General features: G+C 47.4%; 3 protein-coding genes across 8 annotated transcripts in view; 1 reads left to right on the top strand and 2 right to left on the bottom strand.

The window, feature by feature from the left end:
• Window positions 1-22,825, top strand: part of MBLAC1 (metallo-beta-lactamase domain containing 1) — a 67,321-nt gene that overhangs the window by 14,217 nt on the left and 30,279 nt on the right. The window contains exon 2 of one of the 6 annotated variants that reach the window (XM_059895909.1): window positions 11,576-11,603. The exons of the other annotated variants lie outside the window; for them this stretch is intronic. The gene's annotated coding sequence lies outside the window, so the exon portion shown is untranslated. Of the gene's footprint in view, window positions 1-11,575; window positions 11,604-22,825 lie in introns of those variants that run through there. 6 annotated transcript variants of the gene reach the window in all.
• Window positions 32-12,306, bottom strand: LOC132348448 (paired immunoglobulin-like type 2 receptor beta). Its single transcript, XM_059895910.1, has 8 exons — window positions 12,219-12,306; window positions 11,511-11,904; window positions 7,154-7,178; window positions 4,934-5,105; window positions 1,625-1,655; window positions 557-606; window positions 280-328; window positions 32-107 (listed from the first exon to the last, which is right to left on the bottom strand). The coding sequence occupies exons 1-8, from the start codon at window positions 12,271-12,273 to the stop codon at window positions 65-67; spliced, it is 819 nt and encodes a 272-aa protein (XP_059751893.1). The 5' UTR covers window positions 12,274-12,306; the 3' UTR covers window positions 32-64.
• LOC132349252 (deoxyuridine 5'-triphosphate nucleotidohydrolase, mitochondrial-like) lies at window positions 19,648-20,152 on the bottom strand. The gene has a single exon (XM_059897513.1). The coding sequence runs from the start codon at window positions 20,150-20,152 to the stop codon at window positions 19,670-19,672; it is 483 nt and encodes a 160-aa protein (XP_059753496.1). The 3' UTR covers window positions 19,648-19,669.

The raw sequence follows: 22,825 nt of genomic DNA, 5'->3' as shown, positions 1-22,825 counted from the left end.
GAGTATAGCGTCTCCTCCTGGGGGCCCTCTTGGGGAGGCGGGTGGGGAGGCGCTGCTGGTGAGGTCAAGTTGGAGAGGGCGAGGGAGGCATAGAAGATGTCGTCATCCTGGGGGAGAATGGAAAGGGGAGGGGGTTAGGCAGCAGAGGGGGAGCTGTCCCATCTCAGAGCCGCAATCCCACAGCTGATGCCCTGCCGAAACCACAGTCCCTCTGTTCTTCCACCCCACCTTCTCCAAACTTCCCTTTAATTCTTTCAGGACCTAATCTGAGCTGCTTACCTTGGTGTCCAGGTTGGAAAACATACAGGCTTGGGGCCTGCATGTTGTCCTAGAAAAAATCAAGATGTGCCAGGGTTAGGTGGCCTGGCAGCAAGGGTAGAGAAGTGGGCAGGGGGCTCCAGTAGTGAGGTCATCTTTAGGTGAGGAACAGGGTCTGGGGGAGGGTGGGTGAGGCAGGGGAGAGAGGAGGATGCTGAGGGCACGTGTGTGGGGAGAGGGTGTGTGGGGAGGAAGGAAGGCCCAGGTGGAGAGCAGGGATGATGGCGGCAGGATCTACCTTTATTCCCAATGTTCTCGTATTTCTCCTCCGGGTTTTGGAAGGATCCCCTGTGTGGGAACAGGAGGGGGGCGATGTGTCAGAGGCTGGACAGAAAAGAGTTACCACCTGCATCGGGCTGGTTCTCTTGGTGGGGGCTCTGTGACCTGCCCGGCCGCACTCGGAAGATGAAGGCAGAGGTTTGAGGCTCTCAGAAGGAGGCCGCCTGGATGGGGTTGAGGGGTCATTTGCGGTGTAGCCCTGTCCCTGAGTGCTGACTGAGGTGGATTGTTCTGGAGAAGCGGCTTTACTGCAGGGGCACAGGGAGGAGAAGCAGGAGGGGGAGCTCCTGTCCTCTCTGCCGCAGTGCCTCAGTTAAAACTGGAGCATGAGAACCAGGAAGCTAATCTCAGGTCCCCTGGGCGGTGCTCAGGCCTTGGTCCCCAGAGGAGACGCCATCGCCATGGGGAGGGGTCCGAGGAGGGCAGCTGTCAAGAGTCAGGAGGGAGAGAAAGGAGGGAGGGGCTGCGAGAAGGAAAAGCGTGGAAGTGGAAGGAAAGATGGAGAAAGGAAAGAGGGGGGCCATGAGGAGGGTGAGAGCTCAGGAAAGGAAGAGGAGCTGGGGCCCCAGGAGAGGGAGCCAGGCTGGGAGCCGGGAGGGAAGTTGCTCTGAGAAAAGACAGAGGGCGGAGCAGCTGGAGGTCGCGCGCGTCACAGGGGAAAAGGACAGATTGGATGAGGAGCAAGAAAGAGGACAGAACGTGGAGGTGGTAGGTGTGTTCAGGAAGGATGAGGTGGAGAGAAGCCAGGATGAACTGGGGATGAAGGAGGAAAGGGGGAGCCAGAGAAAGACAGAGGGAGATGTTCCGGGAAAGAATCAGAGAAAGTGCTGGTCCACTGTTCTCGATTTTTTAAAGAGCTGGAGCCTCCGGAAGTGAAGAGCCTGGCCTGTTAGGGGACTTGGGAGGGTGTGGATGGAGAGTCCAGTCGGGGAGGGGCTGTGAAAGGCTCCCTAGTGCTGTTCTCAGAAGGAAACTTCCTGCTTCACAAAACAGCACCCCCCTCCCCCCTTGGAGGAGAAGCGCTCACCTGGCTGGGGTTCTGGCTTTAGTCTGCAGACCTGTAGGGGGACCAACAGTGTGTCAATGTGTCATCCATGGAGGCCGGTCTCCTGCCTGCCTTCTCTGCCCCGTCCCACCCTGAGCTCATCCTTGGAGAGACCAGAGCAGCGAAGCAGCTCGGCTGAAACCCACCTGGGAAGGGCTGGGACCTGAGCCTGCACCCAGCAGGCACCCTGAGGCTGCCCACACCTGTCCTGCCTTGTCCTCAACACCCATCAGGAGAGCAGCTCTTCCCTGCACCCTGCGCCCCTTCACCTTCTGAACACATTGGACTTGCCCACTTCCCCCAGCTCCAGTGACCTCTGCTCCACTCAGCCACACCCTGGGCCTTTTATTTTTTTTAATCACTCGAGCTGAGACCTCTGACCTAGTAAATGCTAGTATCATTTTTATGCTACTACTGTCTTTCCTTCCAGCTCTCTTTTGTCATCATCCCTCTGTACCTGTGCTTAACCTCACTAACTCTTGTCTCTTGATGATCCACTTTCTTTCAGGTTATCCAGGCTCCCTGCTGAGCCCTCTACTCTCCATCTCTGCCCTCTCACTGGCTCCTTGACCTCCTGTGTTCCCCTGTCCTTCTGCCACACTTGCTGACACATCTTCAGTCCTGGATGTGTCCTAAGGCAGGGAATGCTATTTGCTTATCCCAATATCCATTTGCTTCTTCTTATTCAGTTACAGAACGTTGATTTTATTTGGAGTGGCAGCGTGCCCCCCTACAGATAGATGTGGGACCTATGACTAAATATAGCCAGTGAGATATAAAGGGAAGTTGTGGGTAGGACTTCACAGATGCTCTTTAAAAGGAGGACAGACAGCTGGGGAATTGTCTTTTTGTCCTTTCCTCCTTCATCCCTGATTGGATTCAGAAATAATGGCTGGAGTCCTAGCAGCCATCTTGAACCATGAGGTCACCTTTAGGATAGAAGCCAGGATCCAGGACAGTGAGCAGAAAGGTAGAAGCCTGAGTGCTTATAGGTGGTAGCTTCTGCTCTCTGGCTCCACATCCTTTTATATGGGGGAAAAAAGTAAACTCTGTGTTATTTAACTTACTGTTCCTTCTGGACTTTGGTGCTAGCAGCTGAACACAACTTCTAACCAGTGATTCCTAAATGTTTCTAAACCTTCATGCTTGAATACTGCTGGGGGAAAACATAATCATGTGCAATGATGCTTGCACAGATTTATGTCTTCTCATCTGAGTTGGTCCTCAAATACCATCTTGCATTTCCTTAGTGACTACGTCACATTTTCTCTTTGTCTCTGACCCTCATCCTCACTCCCAGGACACAACCACTGTGGTTTTTGCTCTGCAGAATTAAAAAACAATTTGTATGTAATTGAATTTATAAATATTTTTATTCATGACTTTTTCATACTTAGGCTGGTCCTCTTCAATCCATGGTTGTAAAATAGTTTCACATGCTTTCTACTAGTACTAGGGTTATTTTTTCCTCATTTATATCTTCAATTTTGGTGCAAATTATGAGGTAGGGAGATAACATTATTCTTTCTCAGCTGCTACTCCATTGTTCCAGGACCATGTATTGAACTATTCATCCTTCCCCCTAGATTAGAAATGCTTCCTTTTAACCTGCTAAATTCCCTCATATATTTGGATCTGTTTTCATCCTGCTTGTATTTGACTTTTCACTTTTATTCCATCTGTTTATCTATCATATGCCAGAATTACATCATTTTAATTATTGTAACTTATTAATTATAAGTCCTCATCCTCATATAGTGCTTATTCTGCACCAGGATCTATTCTAAATGCCTTTTGTTTGTCATGACAACCCCAGGGAAGTACTATTTTTATTCCCATTTTACCTATGAGTAAGTTGAGGCTCAGAGCAGTCATATCATAGTGCCAGAGTTTACCCAGCCAGGGTGTGAAGCAGGTTTGGCTGCAGTCATGCGAGATTCTATGCTTTTCAACCTCTGAGCTTTACCATTTCACAGGGCTCATCTCTCATTGCACATTTTAAAAAAATTATTTCAAATCAATTTTGGTGGGTGTTGTGGCATAAATAATTAATGCCTCTAACCCTGTGGTCTCTTTCAGCTGTGAATGCATACATCCAAATTTCTGATGGGCATCTCTACTCACATGCCACACAAATATAAACTATTCCAAACTCAAGAATCATCCTTCTCTCCCAATCATGGTCCTTGACCTCCTCTGCCCCTATTTTACTTGGGCTCACCGTGGCCTCACTGACCCAAGTTCGAAACATGGGACTAAGCCCTGCTCCCTTATCCTTCTATCAATCCAATCATCAAGTCCTACTGGTTTCCCCTCTTAAACTTTTCCAGGATCTGGCCCTCTCCCTCCATCCACGCTGCCATGGCATTAGAGTGACCCCAGGCTGGCCCACCTCCGGCCCCTCTACCGCAGACTGTGTATCTGCAAGGCCAAGCTAAGGTTTCCACTTTGCTGCTTCACTTTGCCTCTGGGATCAGAGGCTCTGGGGTGTGATTTCCAAGGTCATCTTCTCTCATCTCCTGCCTCCTCCACAGCCCTGAGCTACTTAGAATTCCCAGAATGGTTTCCTTCCCCTGGAAGGACAGTGACCTCTACAGCACCCTCACCACTTGCCTGGCTAATTCTTTCTTATTTTTTGAGACTTTTTGCAGGAGTCGCTTCCTCTGGGAAGTCCTCCTTGATTACCCCTCCTTCCCCTCCCAACCTAGCTCTTCCTAAGTGGGTCAGTTAGCCCTTGAGGCAACTGTCCTCCCCATATCCTCTTATCCCCCATTTCCTTGAAAGCAGGTCCTGTGCTTTATTTACTTTTGCATCTCCATTTACAAGCCAGGCCCTGGGAAATAGGAGCCAACTTCCTGTTCCTTCTGCTCTCACCTTCCTTTTCCCAGGGCAGAGTGTCCCTCCCATGAACCAAAAGCGAGGACTGAGAGATGATTAAGTCAAGCATCCAGAACTGGAAAGTGATCAGGTTTATGAAGAGGGATTGGTCTGGAGTGGTGGTTCCCAAACTTGATGACACACAAATACCACCTGAAGCAGATCATTAAAAATGCAGATTCCCAAGCCCAGACCTCAGGCCCATCAGGGATCTGCATTTTGTTTGTTTTTTTCTTTTGTTTGTTTGTTTTGTTTTCATTTTTATGGTCTTATGTGGGATCTGCATTTTTTTTTTTTTTTTTTTTTTGGGATCTGCATTTTTAATGGACACCTGGATCATTCTGATGCAGGAGGGTTCTGAGAAACACCTAGCTGGGAATCCTGGGGAGAGGTTGGAGGTCCCAGACCACTTACCTTTGCTTCTCTTCCACCTGAGGTACATGATCCATCCCAAAATCGCGATTTTGAGCATAGCGCTGGCCAATGACAACCCAACTGTAGTTTCCATACTTAGGGACCACAACTCTGAACTCTTTTTGCCATCTGGGACCCTGATGCTAGGTGTAGTGGAGCCCAGGGTGGTTGGCTTAGCAGCTGGGAAGACATGAGAAATATGCAAATTGTTCACTAAAGGGCTGGAGGTATCTGGGTGAAGCTGTCACATCTTGTTCCCTAGTTTGGGGAATGTGGGGAGGTGGGGAGCAAGTCTCTGAAGCTCTCCCACAGGGAGGGGAGTAACAAGGGCAGATGCTGGAAGCTCTGAATCCTCATCACTCTGTGTAAATCCTGACCCTACCGTTGATCAGTGCCGTGATCTCAGAACCTCATTTTATCACCCACCCATAGGTGAACTAAATCACAGGATTAAAAAAATTTTTTTTTATTGTAGTAAAAGACACATAACATGAAAGTTACTATTTTAATCATATTTAACTCTACAGTTCAGTGGCGTTAAGTACATTCACACTGTTGTACAACTCTCACCACCATCCATCTCCCGAATTTTTCACCTTTCTAAACTGAGACTCTGTCCCCTTTAAATACTAACTCCCCATCACCTTTCCCCCAGCCTGGCATCCACCAATCAGCTTTCTGACTCTGTGAATATGATTGTTCTAAGTACCTCCTATAAGTCGAATCAAACAGTATTTGTCTGCACCTAATGTATATTGGAATGCGTTTCTAAGGTTAACTTATTAAGTCCTACAAACAGATTGCACCTCTTTTAATAGACCATTAAAAGATTACTTAATACCCAACCAAAAGGAAAAAAACCTAAATTCCAATAAAGTCTTTGGGTTAGTGTGGACCAAATTCACTGTCCACTCTTATTAGAAATTAATAATAAAAGTGTAAATACCATCCCTCAACTAAGATTTTATAATTTAAAAATTACTTAATCAAAGAAAAATTACTTAATTATACTAACATGTCAGATAAAATAAAAGTGATAGGAACGCATGTTAAAAACCCTACAAAACTAAAGCTACATTCAAAGTTGAATTCACAGTATTAAAAACTTTCATTATTTTAAATGTGAAGATATTTTTTAAATGAATGAAAGGTTCAGTATCCAAGAAAAGAGTACCCAAAACAGAGAGGAGTTTCTAAGAAAACTCATAGTTTTCATAGAAAGTAATGAAAACCTAGATAGGATACATTTTTAAGGAAACAGAACAGCAGAAGGATTAAAAAATTCAGGAAGTGGTTATTTAGGGAAAAACAAATAAGAAAACAGACAAGACTCTTGCAAACCTAATAGTGACAAAGAGTCTGTTGAAATTATGAGTGCATGTGTGCTCAATTATAGGTTGAGAATCTAAAAACCTTTGAGAAGTGGATGATTTTCTGAGACAAAGAAAAATTTAAAAGAATTAATTTAAGAAATAGTAAACTTTAATGGATAGACAAAGAAGAAATTGAGAACAGTATTAAAGAACTACCTTTCATAGAGATTTCAAGCTCAGAAGGTTTAATGGATAAATTCTTGTGAAAATTTAAGGAGTAGATAATTCCCAGACAGAAGGTTCCAGAACATAGAAATATGGAAAATAATGCAATTCTAATTCATTTTGTAAAATAGTAACATAAACCTTATGCTAGGGACTTCCCTGGTGGCGTAGTGGTTAAGAATCCGCCTGCCAATGCAGGGGACATGGGTTCGATCCCTGGTCCAGGAAGAACCCACGTGTCACGGAGCAACTAAGCCCATGCGCCACAACCACTGAGCCCACACACCGCAGCTACTGAAGCCTGTGCGCTTACAGACCGTGCTCCGCAACAAGAGAAGCCACCGCAATGAGAAGCCTACTCACCTCAACTAGAGAAAGCCTGCGCACAGCAACAAAGACCCAACACAGCCAAAAAACAAAAAACCTTATGCTAATCTCAATCATAATCTGGATTGCTTCCATACCCACCTTCAGGGATATTAGGGGTTGCCATTCCTGACCCTTTTTCCAGTGTAAATCACCTTCCTTCTTGGTGTCCCCGCTGGTGGCTTAGTGTTTAACCACTCTGATCTCCTGAGCCAGTTACATTCATCTATCTGTTTCCAGCGTCCCAAATTTTTTTTATTTTTTTTTAATTTTTATTATTTTTTTTTTTAGTTGTGGCATGCAGAATCTAGAGCACAGGCTCAGTAGTTGTGGCACACGGGCTTAGTTGCTCTGTGGCATATGGGATCTTCCTGGACCAGGCTCGAACCCCTGTTCCCTGCATTGGCAAGCGGATTCTTAACCACTGTGCCGCCAGGGAAGGCCCCAATTGTGGTTTTTTTTTTCTTTCCTATAGATTCTTGCTGCTGCTGCTTTTTTTTTTTTTTTTTTTTGCTTCTTTCTTATTTAGAGAAGACTTTTTTTTTTAAACAGTCATCAATTTTATACACATCAGCGTATACATGTCAATCCCACTCACCCAATTCAGCACACCACCATCCCCACCCTACCGCGGTTTTCCCCCCTTGGTGTCCGTACATTTGTTCTCTACATCTGTGTCTCAACTTCTGCCCTGCAAACCGGTTCATCTGTACCATTTTTCTAGGTTCCACATACATGCGTTAATATACGATATTTGTTTTTCTCTTTCTGACTTACTTCACTATGTATGACAGTCTCTAGATCCATCCACATCTCAACAAATGACTCAATTTCGTTCCTTTTTATGGCTGAGTAATATTCCATTGTATATATGTACCACAACTTCTTTATCCATTCGTCTGTCGATGGGCATTTAGGTTGCTTCCATGACCTGGCTATTGTAAATAGTGCTGCAATGAACATTGGGGTGCATGTGTCTTTTTGAATTATGGTTTTCTCTGGGTATATGCCCAGTAGTGGGATTGCTGGGTCATATGGGAATCTATCCTGGAGAATGCTCCGTGCGCACTTGAGAAGGAAGTGTAATCTGCTGTTTTGGGATGGAATGTCCTATAAATATCAATTAAATCTATCTGGTCTATTGTGTCATTTAAAGCTTCTGTTTCCTTATTTATTTTCATTTTGGATGATCTGTCCATTGGTGTAAGTGAGGTGTTAAAGTCCCCCACTATTATTGTGTTACTGTCGATTTCCTCTTTTATAGCTGTTAGCAGTTGCCTTATGTATTGAGGTGCTCCTATGTTGGGTGCATATATATTTATAATTGTTATATCTTCTTCTTGGATTGATCCCTTGATCATTATGTAGTGTCCTTCCTTGTCTCTTGTAACATTCTTTATTTTAAAGTCTATTTTATCTGATATGAGTATTGCTACTCCAGCTTTCTTTTGATTTCCATTTGCATGGAATATATTTTTCCATTCCCTCAATTTCAGTCTGTATGTGTCCCTAGGTCTGAAGTGGGTCTCTTGTAGACAGCATATATATGAGCCTTGTTTTTGTATCCATTCAGCAAGCCTGTGTCTTTTGGTTGGAGCATTTAATCCATTCACGTTTAAGGTAGTTATCGATGTGTATGTTCCTATGACCATTTTCTTAATTGTTTTGGGTTTGTTTTTGTAGGTCCTTTTCTTCTTTTGTGTTTCCCACTTAGAGAAGTTCCTTTAGCATTTGTTGTAGAGCTGGTTTGGTGGTGCTGAATTCTCTTAGCTTTTGCTTGTCTGTAAAGCTTTTGATTTCTCCATCAAATCTAAATGAGATCCTTGCCGGGTAGAGTAATCTTGGTTGTAGGTTCTTCCCTTTCATCACTTTAAGTATATCATGCTACTCCCTTCTGGCTTGTAGAGTTTCTGCTGAGAAATCAGCTGTTAACCTTATGGGAGTTCCCTTGTATGTTATTTGTCATTTTTCCCTTGCTGCTTTCAGTAATTTTTCTTTGTCTTTAATTTTTGCCAATTTGATTACTAGGTGTCTCGGCGTGTTTCTCCTTGGGTTTATCCTGTATGGGACTCTCTGCGCTTCCTGGACTTGGGTGGCTATTTCCTTTCCCATGTTAGGGAAGTTTTCGACTATAATCTCTTCAAATATTTTCTCTGGTCCTTTCTCTCTCTCTTCTCCTTCTGGGACTCCTATAATGCGAATGTTGTTGCGTTTAATGTTGTCCCAGAGGTCTCTTAGGCTGTCTTCATTTCTTTTCATTCTTTTTTCTTTATTCTGTTCTGCAGCAGTGAATTCCACCATTCTGTCTTCCAGGTCACTTATCCGTTCTTCTGCCTCAGTTATTCTGCTATTGATCCCTTCTAGTGTAGTTTTCATTTCAGTTATTGTATTGTTCATCTCTGTTTGTTTGTTCTTTAATTCTTCTAGGTCTTTGTTAAGTATTTCTTGCATCTTCTCGATCTTTGCCTCCATTCTTATTCCGAGGTCCTGGATCATCTTCACTATCATTATTCTGAATTCTTTTTCTGGAAGGTTGCCTATCTCCACTTCATTTAGTTGTTTTTCTGGGGTTTTATCTTGTTCCTTCATCTGGTATATAGCCCTCTGCCTTTTCATCTTGTCTATCTTTCTGTGAATGTGGTTTTTGTTCCACAGGCTGCAGGATTGTAGTTTTTCTTGCTTCTGCTGTCTGCCCTCTGGTGGTTGAGGCTATCTAAGAGGCTTGATGGGAGGCTCTGGTGGTGGGTAGAGCTGACTGTTCCAGTGTCCCAAATTTTGGTTTTGTCCTAGCTTGCAATTTTTTTGTCCTTGTTGGTTTTTGTCTTAAAAATTCCCTTTGCTGTCATTTTGGTAGATTTTGGGAGGGAGTGGAGGTAAACATGTGCATATAACTCTCTATCTTGGCCAGAATTTATGCTTTACTTTTACAATGAAAAGTATAAAAAGTAAACATTCAAAAGATAATGTTGTACGTTAATAATAAAAATAAAGAATAGAGAGGAAATTAGGGAATTAGAAAAAAAAGAAGAGGGATCTAAGGAGACCAAAAATCTGTCAGAAAAGGTCATTTAAGGCAGTGGTCCCCAACCTTTTTGGCACCAGGGACCGATTTTGTGGAAGACAGTTTTTCCTCGGAAGTGGGAGGGATGGTTCTGTTGGTAATGAGAGTGATGGGGAGCGATGGGGAGCGGCAGATGAAGCTTTGCTTGCTCAACCGCTGCTCAGCTCCTGCTGTGCGGCCCGGTTCCTAACAGGCTGCGGACCCCTGATTTAAGGGAATATGGAGGAGGTGCAGGAAATATTAATCCAAGGCTGTCTTACTTAATTCGGATTGTGAGTCACTATCTGTTTGCTCTTAAACGAGCATAGTGGTCAAGAAGGGGCGGTGGTTTTCCAAGAGGGGAGACAGGGAGAGTGTCTTTCCGGCCAACAGCAGTAATCCATCATGGACACTGTTTACAACTGCCAGCACAAGTGATTATAAAGAGCAGACTGTCTTAGTCAATTATTAGTTTTCTAAAAAATTACAGACAACAACACCCTTATTGCCATTGCCTGTCAGAGAGAACCCCCTCCCCCCTGCTCTGGAGATAGTTACACTGAGGTGCAAGTTCCAATGCCCCACTGAGTGACAGACGGAGATCTGTTAATGCAGCGTGTCCATTATTAGGTAAAAAAGAGGTCAAGACAACAAGGTGATGAGGTCAGTAGGTGAGGCCGAGCAACTCATGGTTAACAAGGGAGGCTCTGGGGTTAAACTGGGGTCAAACCCCACCTGCACCAGGAGTGACTTCGGGCAGGTGTTTGCTGTGCGAGCCTCGGTCTCCCTTCCTGTAACAGGAGGACGGCAGCAGGGCCGACTGTTACCGGGGTCGTGGGGAAGGTTAGCTGGGGTTTAGCTGGGCTGATGCTGCCAAGGTGTCCAGCCGGGACGCAGGGCACAGTCAGCGGGAGCTGCCGTTACCGCTGCTGCTGCCTCGTCATGACCAGGACAGAGGAGCGAGATCAGCGTGGACAACGGGGACAGTGTGACGAGAAGCACACAGGGAGAGGTGGGGGGCGGCAAGGAGGTAAAGAGGATGGAAGCGGGGGGAAGAGGAGATGGGAAAGAGATGGGGTGGGGGTGGGAGCGTTGAGGGCCGTGTTCTGGGGAGCAGAGCAGCAGAAGGAAGGGGGAGATGGGAAACAGGTGATGGGGACACGGGACACCTCGGGCCACCATTGGTGGCCACCACACACCTACTGTGTGTGTGTGGGCTGAGCTCATGGCCGTGGGGAGACAGACATGGGGTAGCTGAGCCTCCACACATGGACACATGACAAAGGGGAGGCGGCCGCATCCCAAAGATGTCAAGTCACCTGGAGGACATGGGGTGAGGGCAGGGGAGGGTGCAGCCCCAGCTTGGAGCAAGAAAGGAGAATAGCTGGGAGCCCAGAGGGTGGAAGGCTGAGGATGAGGGAGGGGGCTGGATCTGGAGGGCAGAGAGGAGGATGGGCAAGGGAGGCAGCCCAGGGCTGCGAAGATTAAGGTGAAAAGGGGTTGATAGAGGCCTGGGGAGGAGTAGAGGGGGCAAGGAGAGGAGTTTGAGAGAAGAGAGGAAGAGGGGGCCTGGGCCAGGCCTGGGAGACAAGACCCCAGTGGCCTCCAAGAGCCTCAGGCAGGACAGCGGGACTCACTGGGGATGACGGTGAGTGCGGTTCCCTCGATGGACTGCCACGTCTGCTTGCCTTTTCTCAGCGTGTCCACCTCCACCCGGCAGAAGTACCTGGACTCATCCTCCCACCGCAGTTTCGAGATCTGGAGGGAGCCGCTGTGCCCACCCTTTGTCCAGTTCAGGAGGAGCCGGTCCTTGAAATCCTTGTGGATGAACGGCGGGGTTGTGTTGTAGATGAACTCCCCAAAGTAGTGTTTCCATCTCCAGAATATTCTCACGTTGGGAGCCTTGGCTGATGCCCAGGAGCAATAGAAGGAGAAGGGGATGTGGATGGAGCCACCCTTGGGGGCTGAGAGTTCCTTTGGTTGGTTCATCCCAAAGTCAATGTTTGGATTGGGTTCTGCCCAGTGACCTAGAGGAGGGAGGGAGAGGGAGAGACTTTGAAGGTGACCCCAGACCGTCAGCCACCCTCACCTACAAGGGGATGTGTGACAGGTGGTAGGACTGGCCCTCTGGCCTGGGTGAGCCCCTCTCCAGGCTTGGGGCGGGGAGGAGGGTGAGGGGTTGGGGGGACCCGGCACTGTGGGACCAGCTCTTTGTTTGTTGGGGGTGGGAGGACTGGCCGGCTACCCCAGGGGACACTTCTACGGACACGCAGCCATAGCCCCTCCCTGGGGGGGTGGTCCCTGCGGCCCTGGGCAGGGCAGGACAGTCCCGGCCTCTCACCTGCCTGCAGAGATGCCAGGGACAGCAGCAGGGACAGCAGCAAGGGCAGACCCATGGCCTTGCCCTCCTCCCGGGATGAGAAGACAAGCAGAGCCTTCAAGGCCAGAGGGGAGGCCTGTGGAGGGGCCGCCTGCGGGGAATCTCAGCACCAGGAGAGCGACGACCAGGCTCCTTCAGAGGACTGAGGAGGGTAGCGGCCTTCCTGAAACCTGCCCACCCCTGCCGTGACTGGCACTCCTTTATCAATGTGGCTTCTTTTCCTATATTGCAAAAGGGCCTCTCTGTGGTCAGTGCAAAGGGAACCATGATCTAGGGCTCCCTGCCCCCCTCTGCACACTGAGGGGCTGGTCCTGACCTGTGCCAGCTGGGGCCTCGCCTCTCTCCCTCAGCTCCCTGCCTCTGCCACCCCCTTGGCATCTCCTTAGGAGTCAGTCTCTGTGTCTCTGTGTGTCTCTCTCTTCTTTTCCCTGCTTCTCGGAGTGTCTCTCTCCTCCCAGGGAAAGGGGCGACAGCAGAACCAGTTCAGGCTCCTTCAGGGAGAGGTCCACGGCCCTGAGTCCCTGCCCAGCTACAGCCCCTTAGAGAGGAGGAGGAGGAGGGAGCTGCTGGTGGTCAAGCCTCAGCCCCCAGCCCAGGCACCAGGGGCACCCAGCATGCTAGTGGTCTCTCTCTCTCCAGGTAGGGGACACTGCAGTGCCCCCCTTCAGTCCCCAGGTAGAACCAAGGCCCACCAGGCCCCTCCCGCCCTGCTCTGCTCCCTGTGTGCAGTCTCACACCCTCCCTGAGGTGAGGAGGTGAGGGTGGGCGCAGGTTCCCACCTACCCAGAGGGTGGGCCTTCTGGAGGCCACGCCTCCACCCACAGAGGCAAGACTGGATCTGCAGGGCCCTCTGTCCTCACACTCTACAAGGAGGACACCGGGGCTCCGACACGCCCTGCCCCACGTCCAGGACTCTGAGGTGGCGGGTCCAGGACTTGAACTCCAGTCTTGCTGAGCCCACCGGGCCTTCTGCCCCTTCTGGATGCTTCCTCCTGGCTGCACCACAGAATCTCTGGGCCTCACCCTGTGAGTGTGGAGCTCTGGAGGTGAGCCCGGAGGCTGTATTTAATAACGCTTCTCAGGGGGTTCCATCTGCAGCTGTGCGACCCTGGCTCATCCAGAGCCTTCCCTGGACAGAGGGGATGAAGGTCAGAGCAGTCATGAGCCATCCTGGTGACAGTCCCTGGGACCCTCTCTGATGGAGGCCCTGCCCGCCTGTGACTGGTGGTGGGCGGGGTGAGAGATTGGGGGCTGGGAACTTTGGTGACCCCCCCCCAGGGCTGGCTGGGATGGAGGCTCTGCTCACCCCCTCCCCAGGATGACGTTGGCATTGGTACTGGGTAGAAGGAGGGCAGGGGAAGACATGATTTCATTAGGAAGTGGCATTAGTTCTCTGGAGGTGGAAAAAAACAGACCAGCTTCCTTTCTCCTTTTCTTAGTTTTCCCCCAATTCTAATAGTTTTTTTCCATAATTTTCCCATAGCCAGCCAAGCAGCCTCCACCCTGCCTTTGCATCTATTTTTCTTACCTCTCCTCCCAGGCCCGAGAAGAGTGATTCTGCACTTTCATGGAGCCCTCTTATCTGAGTCAGGCCTTGAACATCCATTTTCTCTTTTTCAGCTTTACAACATTCTGTGATGAATGTATTCCTATCTCCATTTTACCCAGGGGGAAAATGAGGCACAGAGTCTTAATATCATGGAGTCCTCTGGGCTGTGAAAGATGCTTGGGCTGAATTGGTAACAGCTGGAAAGGGGGGCAGAAGAGAGGAAAAGGGACCCACCGGCTTCTTGGCAGTGCCTTCAGAGGGTACCTGCCCTGTGTGTGGGGAGACATCTGGGTTCTATTCCTGCCTCACCCCACTAGCTTGGGACCTGGAATGTCTCCTCCTTGCCTGGCCTCCGGAGGAGGGGGCTGGACCCCGCCAGGGGGCGCCACTGCCCATTCTCTTAGGCAGCACAGAACTTTTACAAAACAGGCTCTGGGGAACCTTTGCAAGCACCCACTGTCCAGGTGCCCTCAGGCCCCGCTGCTTCCACAGAAGTTCTCCCTAGATGCAAGTTGCACATTTCACATCATGTTCAGGCCCCTGGACCCAGTTGGAGCCCCATGAGGGTAGGATTTGTGAGGTGTGGTTTCTGCTCAGGGATGGCACGAGGTCTCTAGGTTTGTTCATCTTCCCTTCCCCAGTAGGCATGGGAGGGCCTGGGATGCAGCCTGGTGCTGTGGCTCTACTCACAGAGGAGGCTTGTGGGAGGAGGAGGCCTGGAGTTTTGTGATTCAAAGATGGGCAGAGCCTAAATGCAGCCCTTTAGCCCAGGTAGACATGAGGGAGACATGAGAGAGAGGTCAGAAACTGTGTGATAGCAGCAGGGACAGGTGAGGGCTATGAGCCATGGACCACATGAGAGAGAGAACCACTGCCTTAGATCTTCCCCACTTTCTCCCAAGTTTCCATCCTCCCTTCCTCATTGGCCACGTCCGTCACTGCCCCAGCCTCTTCCCCTTCCATGGCACCTCACCCTACTCTTGCTTTCCCCCAGAGATTAGTGATAAGGCAAAGATGTGCGTTCTCACTATCTCCATTCGTTGTGCTGGAAGGTTCTAGCCCATATAATAAGGCAAGAAACAGAAATAAAAATTTTCTAGCTGTATTTTCTTAGATTCTATATTTATCTGTTTGGCATCCATTTATCACAGGGCCAATTGTACTAACTCTCTTTTCTTACTTTCTGTATTCTTGAAGCTCTGACATCTGGGAGACCAGCAGTTACTGCTCACGGACCAGGGAGTTACTGCTCCTTCCAGATCTAGCTAATTCTTAGAGATAGATAGCAAAGGGCTTTCTTGGGAACACACCTTTCATAGACAAACTATCCACTCCCGGCCCCATACTCTATACCACCTCCTTTATCTAACTCTCACACAGCAACCCGATATTTCCCCTGCCCTAAATCAACCCAGGGCCAGGTGCCAGACAACTAAGGAAAGCACCTATAGCCCAACACCCACCAGAATTATTCAGAGTAGCCAGTCTTAAACTGTTTTTTGTCCTGCCTTGTTTTTCCTGCAGAAAACATAATAAAGATTGTTTTCTTTATCCTCATTCTTTTTTTAAAAAAATATTTATTTATTTGATTGCAGTGGGTCTTAATTGCTGCAGGTGGTCTCCTTAGTTTGGGCATCCGAACTCTTAGTTGCGGCATGCATATGGGTGGGATCTAGTTCCCGGAACGGGGATTGAACCCGGGCCCCCTGCATTGGGAGCGCAGAGTCTTAACCACTGCATCACCAGGGAAGTGCCTATCCTCATTCTTGTTTCTGCCTCCTGAATGACTCTGGTGCTTCCCCACCTATAAGGGGTGGTGTACACCCTCCCCTTGGGAAATATAAGTAATAAAAATCTTCTTTCAGGACTTCCCTGGGGATCCAGTGGTAAAGAATCCACCTTGCAAAGCAGGGGATACCGGTTCGATCCCTGGTCAGGGAAATAAGATCCCACGTGCCGCGGGGCAACTAAGCCCACGCGCCACAACTACTAGCTCCTGCGCCTCAACTAGAGAGCCTGCGTGCCGCAAACTACAGAGCCCACACGCCCTGGAGCCTGCGTGCCACAACTAGAGAGAGAAGACCAGCATGCCACAACTAGAGAGAAACCCGCGCGCTGCAATGAAAGATCCCGCATGCCTCAATGAAGATCCCGCGTGCTGCAACTAAGATCCGACGCAGCCAAAAATAAATAAAATAAATAAATAAATAAAAAATAAATCTTAAAAAAAAATCTTTCAATGACCTCTCTGAGTTGTCAGTCAATCACCTCTATAAATTAAAATCCTGCAGGTATAGTAATTGAGACAAAAGCCATCCAGATTGAAAAGGAAGAAGTAAAACTGTCTTTATTCACAGATGACTTGGTTATTTATGTAGAAGATCCAATGGAATCTACAAAAAAACTACCAGAACTATTAGTGAGTTAAGCAGGTTTACAAGATCAGTATACGGAAATCAATTTTATTTATATATACTAACAACAAATAATTGGAAATTGAGATGAAAACAATGCTATATACAATATTATCAACAATGCCAGATATTTAGGAATAAATATGATGGAAGATGTGCAAAATCTGAACAGTGAAAACTACAAAGTATCGCTGAGAGAAATTAAAGAAGACAAATAAATGGAGACTTCACACATAAGAGGACTAAATACTGTTATACGGCAATTCTCCCCGGATAATATGTAGATTTAACACAATCTCAGTCAAAATCCCAGTAGGTTTGGGATTTTTTTTGTAGAAATTGACAAGACAATTCTAAAATTCCTATAGAAAACTAGCTACCTAGAACAGCCAAAAAAAACTTTGCAGTTGAAGAACAAAATTGGAGGATTTATGCTACCTGACTTCAAGACTTATTATTACAAAGCTACTGTAATCAAGATGTATTGGCATCAAGGAAGACAAATAGATTACTGGAACAGAACAGAGGGTACATAAATAGACCCACACGTGTATGATCAATTAATTTCCAACAAAGATGCAAAGGCAATTCAGTGAAGAAATAGTCTTTTAAACAAATTGTACTGGAACAATTTGATATTTATATACAAGAAAAACCCAACACAAAAACTAACAGAACTGGGGCTTCCCTGGTGGCACAGTGGTGAAGAATCCGCCTTCCAATGCAGGGGATGTGGGTTCGATCCCTGGTCAGGGAACTAGATCCAACATGCATGCCACAACTAAGGACCCCACCGGCCACAACTAAGGAGCACACGTGCTGCAACTAAGGAGCCTGTAAGCCGCAAATAAGACCCAGCACAACCAAAATAAATAAAATTAAATTAAAAACAAAAAACAAAAAACAACAGAACTTACACTATATTCAAAAATGAGCTCAAAATGAATTGTAGGCCTAAATATAAGTCCTAAAATTATATAACTGAAGAAAAAAACATAGGAGAGAATCTTTGTGACCTTGGGTTAGGCAAAGATTTCTTAGATTCAGCACCAAAAGCATGACATAAAAGAAAATATTGAAAAATTGGAGTTCATCAAAATTAACAACTTCTGTTCTTCAAAAGAAACTGTCAAGGAAGTGAAAGACAAGATATAGATAGGGAGAAAATATTTGCAAATCATGTAACTAACAACGGACTTGTATCCAGAATATATAACGAACTCTCAAAGATTAATAAGAAAACAAAATTCCAATTAAAAACATGAGCTAGGGCTTCCCTGGTGGCGCAGGGTTAAGAATCCGCCTGCCAATGCAGGGGACACGGGTTCGAGCCCTGGTCCGGGAAGATCCCACATGCCACGGAGCAACTAAGCTCGTGTGCCACAACTACTGAGCCTGAGCTCTAGAGCCCATGAGCCACAACTTCTGAGCCTGCATGCCACAACTACTGAAGCCCACGTGCCTACAGCCTGTGCTCTGCAACAAGAGAAGCCACCGCAATGAGAAGCCTGCACACCGCAACAAAGAGTAGCCCCGCTCGCCGCAACTAGAGAAAGCCCGCGCGCAGCAATGAAGACGCATCACAGCCAAAAATAAAAATAAATAAATTTATTTTTTAAAAAAACATGAGCTAAAGATGTGAATAGATACGTCATCAAAGAAGATACATAGGTAACAAATAAGCACATGAAAGGATGTGTAACATCATAAGTCATTAGGGAAATGCAAATGAAAACCACAATGAGATAACACCATACATCTATTAAATGGCTAAAATTAATAGACCAACCATACTAACTGTTGGCAAGGACATGGAGCAACCAGAGCTCTCATCCACAGCAGGTGGGAATGTGAAATGGTACAACTACTTTGGCCATTCCTTAAAAAGTTGAACATACATCTACCGTTTGACATAGTCATACCATTCACAGGTATCACAGTGTTGACGAGCAGCATCAACCTGGGACTTGTGGGAAATGCCAATTCTCAGGCCCCAGCCTGACCTGCTGAAGTTTGAGAACCACTGCCCTGGGGCAAGGACTGATGCTGGGAACCTGCTTTGTGTGTTACATTTACTTTTCACAGCAATCCTGTGAGATAAAGGAATTTGATTCCCATCTGACAGAGGAAGGCACTGAGGCTCAGAGAGGTGACCTCACTTACTCTGGTTCCCTCCACGTCTGGATCTGGACCACACTCAGGTCTGTCTGCCTCGTGAGCTTGGCGCTTACCCAAGATTGCCCCGATTGCCCCTGCACCACCAACCACCCCCGTTAACCTCCCTCACTTCCCCTTCCTTCCACAGCCCATCCTGAAGGGTCATTCATTGTGCTTCATTCAGCTGGCCACTTCTCAGGGTCTGGGGAAACAAAGGCAGGAGGGATGTGAGTGTGGCCCCTGAGGTGAGGCAGGACACACGAGGCAAAGAAAGAGCACAGGGAAGGGGGAGGGACGAAGGGCAAGGTCTTGGTCTCTGCTCTTTCCCATGGGCTGTCCACGGGCCTCTGCTGACATCAGCACTCTGTTTACTTCCTCTTGTTTTGCAGGCAGGGAGGGGCCCAGAGAAGGCTTCTCCTGCCCTGGTTGGGTGCAGGCGTGCAGTGAGCCCTCCAGGAACTAGAGTCCAGCTGGGAAGGGAAGACTCTCAGCTTGCTTCACTATGTGAAGCAAGTAGAGGGAGACCCAGGCCCCACAAAGTTGAAACAGGCAGGGATGACATCTCCCACTTCCTGTGTGTCGGGTGCTTTGCACTCGTGTTGGCTATGTTTCCTTATTTGCTGTATTCTTGATGCTCTGACATCCGGGGCCTCACTGACCAGGGAGAGACTGTCCCTCCCAGGGCTGCCAGTTCTTAGAAAAGCAATGGACGTGCCCAGGAGCTCACCTGTCCTATGCAAACCAACCAGTCCAGAGCCCACACTCCCCACCACCTCCTCTGTGTGGCTCTCATGCTCCAGGAGGCCCATGTTCTTCTGCCGTATTCATCCCAGGGCCAGGTACCAGGCAACTAGGGACAGCCCCTAATTCCCAGCGCCCGCAGACATCATTCATACCAGCTGATCCTAAACCTGCCTGCTCTCCCTTGCCTTGTCCCTCTCACAGAACCTACAACAAAGGCTCCTGCCCACGTTTCCCCCTCCCTCCCTCCCTCTGCCTCCTGGCTGACCCTGGCGCCTCCCTGCATGGCCCTGCGTGGAGTGCTGGGCATCTTGTTTTTATGGTTTTGTGAATATAAACTGCTTCCTTCATAACAGCCAATTTTGTGTCTGTGTGTCTCACCATACTTGATTAAAACAAATCCAGGCCATATATATATCTTTGTTGCTTATCTATTTTATACCTAGTTTATATTTCTTAATCCCTTAATTATGTTTTTTTTTTTTTTTAAGCAAAGTCTTTATTTTCAAGGAAAATGTACATTTTCTCATTTTCTGTTCTTGGCATAAATCTTAATTATTTCCAGTGGAACCAAAACCTCCTGAACCCCTTTCAGTGTCATCTAAAACTTGAACTTCCTCTATTTCTGGGTAAAATATCCGTTCACAAATGAGCTGGGCAATTCGATCACCCTTTTTGACTTCAAACTTTTCTTTGCCAAAATTAAACAGTACAACACCAACATTTCCTCTGTAATCTTCATCTATGACACCAGCTCCTACATCTATGAAGTGTTTTGCAGCCAAGCCAGAACGTGGAGCTACTCTCCCATAGCACCCAGAAGGAATGTCTGTTTTCACAGGGGCTTTCTCCGTAGGTGGTACTGTGTAATCATAGGCACTGTACAGGTCATCGCCCGCGGCGCGCTCAGACCCCTTGGTCGGAGTGGTGGCGTGCTCTGAAAGCCGGGCAAAGCGGAGCCGCATGGCGCCCTCCTCCGCAGGCCGGGCCCATTTACTGGGGGAGATGACTTGTGTCTCTTGAGAGCAGGGCATGGCAGGGCAGAATGTCTTAATTATGTTTTATCATATACATTTGTTTGTGTCTTTTTTACGATTCCACATATAAGTGATAACAGAGTATTTGTCTTTCTCTGTCTGACATTTCATTGAGTGTAATACTCCCTAGGTCTATCCACACTGTTGCAAACGGCAGAATTTCATTCTTTATATGGCTGAGTAATATTCTATTATACACACACACACACACACACACACACCACATCTTCTTTATCTGTTCATCTGTTGATAGACACTTGGGTTGCTTCCATGTCTTGGCTATTATGAATATTGCTGCTATGAACATTGGGGTGCATGTATCTTTTCAAGTTAGTGTTTTCATTTTCATGGATATGTACCCATGAGTGGAACTGCTGGATCACATGGTAGTTATTTTTAGTTTTTTGAGGAACCCCCATACTGTTTTCCATAGTGGCTGCACCAATTTACCAAATCCAGCTTATGTTTTAAAATAGCTCTTAACTCTCCCAACAACCCCAGGAGGTAGGCAGGGTTTATTTTGATCCTCATTTTTATGCAGGAAGAAACTCAGGTCCCAAATGAGATTATGAGATTTAACTGAGGTCACATCACATGTAAATGTCCGCTGCAGCGTTGGGTCTGAGCCCAGAGCCCGTGCTCCCTACCACTTCCCCACGCAGTGAGGAAGGTCAACAGCTCTCTGGTCCCATTAACAACCAATGCTTCCCTTTTCTGTGTTGTCTTCCTGCTACACAGAGAGAAGCTTGAGGACTGACTGGGACACTGGCTCAGGGGGCTTTGGGTCCTTGTCACGTGGCACAGTGAGTGGGGCAGTCAGTGCTGACTGAATGTTTATGGAAGAAGGAGAGGTCTTTAAAGGATGGGTATCTGTGTGATGATCCATGTAGCTTTCCAGGCCGTGTGGAGGGTCCTCAGTGTTACCTCACCCTGTCCTCACTGGGACCCTCCAAGCGAGGTACTGTTATTACCCCCACTTTACAGATGAGAAACCCGAAGCTCAGGGAAGGGAAGTCATCCGCCCCACAGTCGACTCCAGAGCCTGTGTCTGTAGTTCCTGCTTCTGTCATATTCACAAATTTCATATTTGTGGGACCGAGACTTCCTCTCTTGTCAGCCTCCTTTTCATGCCACCAGCATGCATTTCAGCTCCTGGTCAATCTGACAAATGCTGATTGGGCTTCTAAGGAGATGAGAGTAGAGGGCTGAGAACTGGGGATCAAAGGCTGACCCCCGACCTTGCTGAGCTCCCAGGCTGGGAGAAGTGAAGGATACTCAGAAGAATGGGACCAGGAGATCATTTTCTGCACTTCCCCTCAGAGCAGTGTGCTGCTAAGTGTTCACCAAACCATCCCCAGAAAAGGAGTCCTGATTTGTAGGCTTTTCCAATTTCCATGTGTCAAGTTAACTATTGTATGGACTGACTGTTTGTGTGCCCCCCTCACCCCAAATCCATATGTTGAAGCCCTAACCCCCAGTGTGGCTGTGTCTGGAGATGCGCCCCTAAGGAAATGCTTAAGGTTGAATGAGGAGGGGGCCCTGGCCCAATAGGAGTAATGTCCTCATGAGAAGTGACCCCAGAGTGCCCCCTCTGCCTCCTCTACGAGTCTGCGCTCAGAGGCCATTGTGAACACAGGGCAAGAAGGCGGCCACCTACAAGCCAAGGGGAAGAGGCCTCAGGGTGAAACCTACCTTGTCAGCACCTGGATCTTGGGCTTCCCACCCTCCAGAACTGTGAGAAATAAATTTCTGTTTTTTTAGCCACTCCGTCTGTGCTATTTTGCTCTGGCAGCCTGAGCAGATAATACAACTACCAATGTGAAATCACTGAATGTGAGTCAGGAGGAAATGTACAGCATGTGTTATTGTACAGCCTTCCCACCGTGAGGATACAATAGCACAGTAGCCTCGAGAGCATACGTAGTAGTGACATAAGGTTTCTGCGGTCAGAGAGAAGGATTTTTTCTCTCTCCTAGTTGCTCTGTCAGGGTGGGCGTGGGTGCTACTGCTGCTTCTGGGTTGCCACTACTGCCATGCGAGTGCATCTCTGGGACAGGGTCTGGCCTCAGGGCAGGGTTGGGTGGGATTACAAATAAAACCAGGAAGCTCCTCCTACTCTCTCTGTCCTAGGTCTCTGATCAGAAAAGGAGGGTTTTTGTGGGAGCTTTTTCTTCCTGTGCCTGCTATGCAGTTCTGGGATTCAGGATGCGCCGAGTCTGAGCTGAGAGATACGGGAGGAAACCAAACCAAACCAAACCATAAACTCACTGCCATACCCTTCCATGAGTTTTGATTCCTCTCTCCAATCTGTCTGCTAGTCCTTACTTTTCAGGGTCTTCCAATTGTTGCTTCATGTATTCGTCCAGGGTTTTAGTTGTAATCAGTGGGGGGTAGATAGTGTGGAGTGTGTTTACTCATCTTAACCAGACCTGGGACTCCTACCTTGATATTTTCAATCCCACAAATTAGGCATCATTGTTACTGTTTTATAAGCTCAGTATTACTTTTGATTTATCTGCATGCTTGCTTCTTTCTTCTCACCATTCCCTTTTGTACCTCAGACCTTACTTCTTTCTGTTACTTTTATTTTGTCTGGAAATGTCTTTATTTTGCTAGAATTCTTGAAAATAACTTATCTGGCTACATGATTCTAGGTTGACATAGTTTTGT

This window comes from Balaenoptera ricei, chromosome 15 (genome assembly GCF_028023285.1).
Source record: "Balaenoptera ricei isolate mBalRic1 chromosome 15, mBalRic1.hap2, whole genome shotgun sequence".
Taxonomy (NCBI): domain Eukaryota; kingdom Metazoa; phylum Chordata; class Mammalia; order Artiodactyla; family Balaenopteridae; genus Balaenoptera; species Balaenoptera ricei.
This window is presented reverse-complemented; position numbering and strand designations above follow the sequence as displayed.

Coding starts and splice junctions, on each gene's coding strand:
- LOC132348448 (XM_059895910.1), bottom strand. CDS start 12,273: ATGGGTCTGCCCTTGCTGCTGTCCCTGCTGCTGTCCCTGGCATCTCTG. Junction 11,905..12,218: donor CCTGGCATCTCTGCAGGCAG/GTGAGAGGCCGG, acceptor TCCCTCCTCTAG/GTCACTGGGCAGAACCCAAT. Junction 607..1,624: donor AAAGCCAGAACCCCAGCCAG/GTGAGCGCTTCT, acceptor GTTCCCACACAG/GGGATCCTTCCAAAACCCGG.
- LOC132349252 (XM_059897513.1), bottom strand. CDS start 20,152: ATGCCCTGCTCTCAAGAGACACAAGTCATCTCCCCCAGTAAATGGGCC.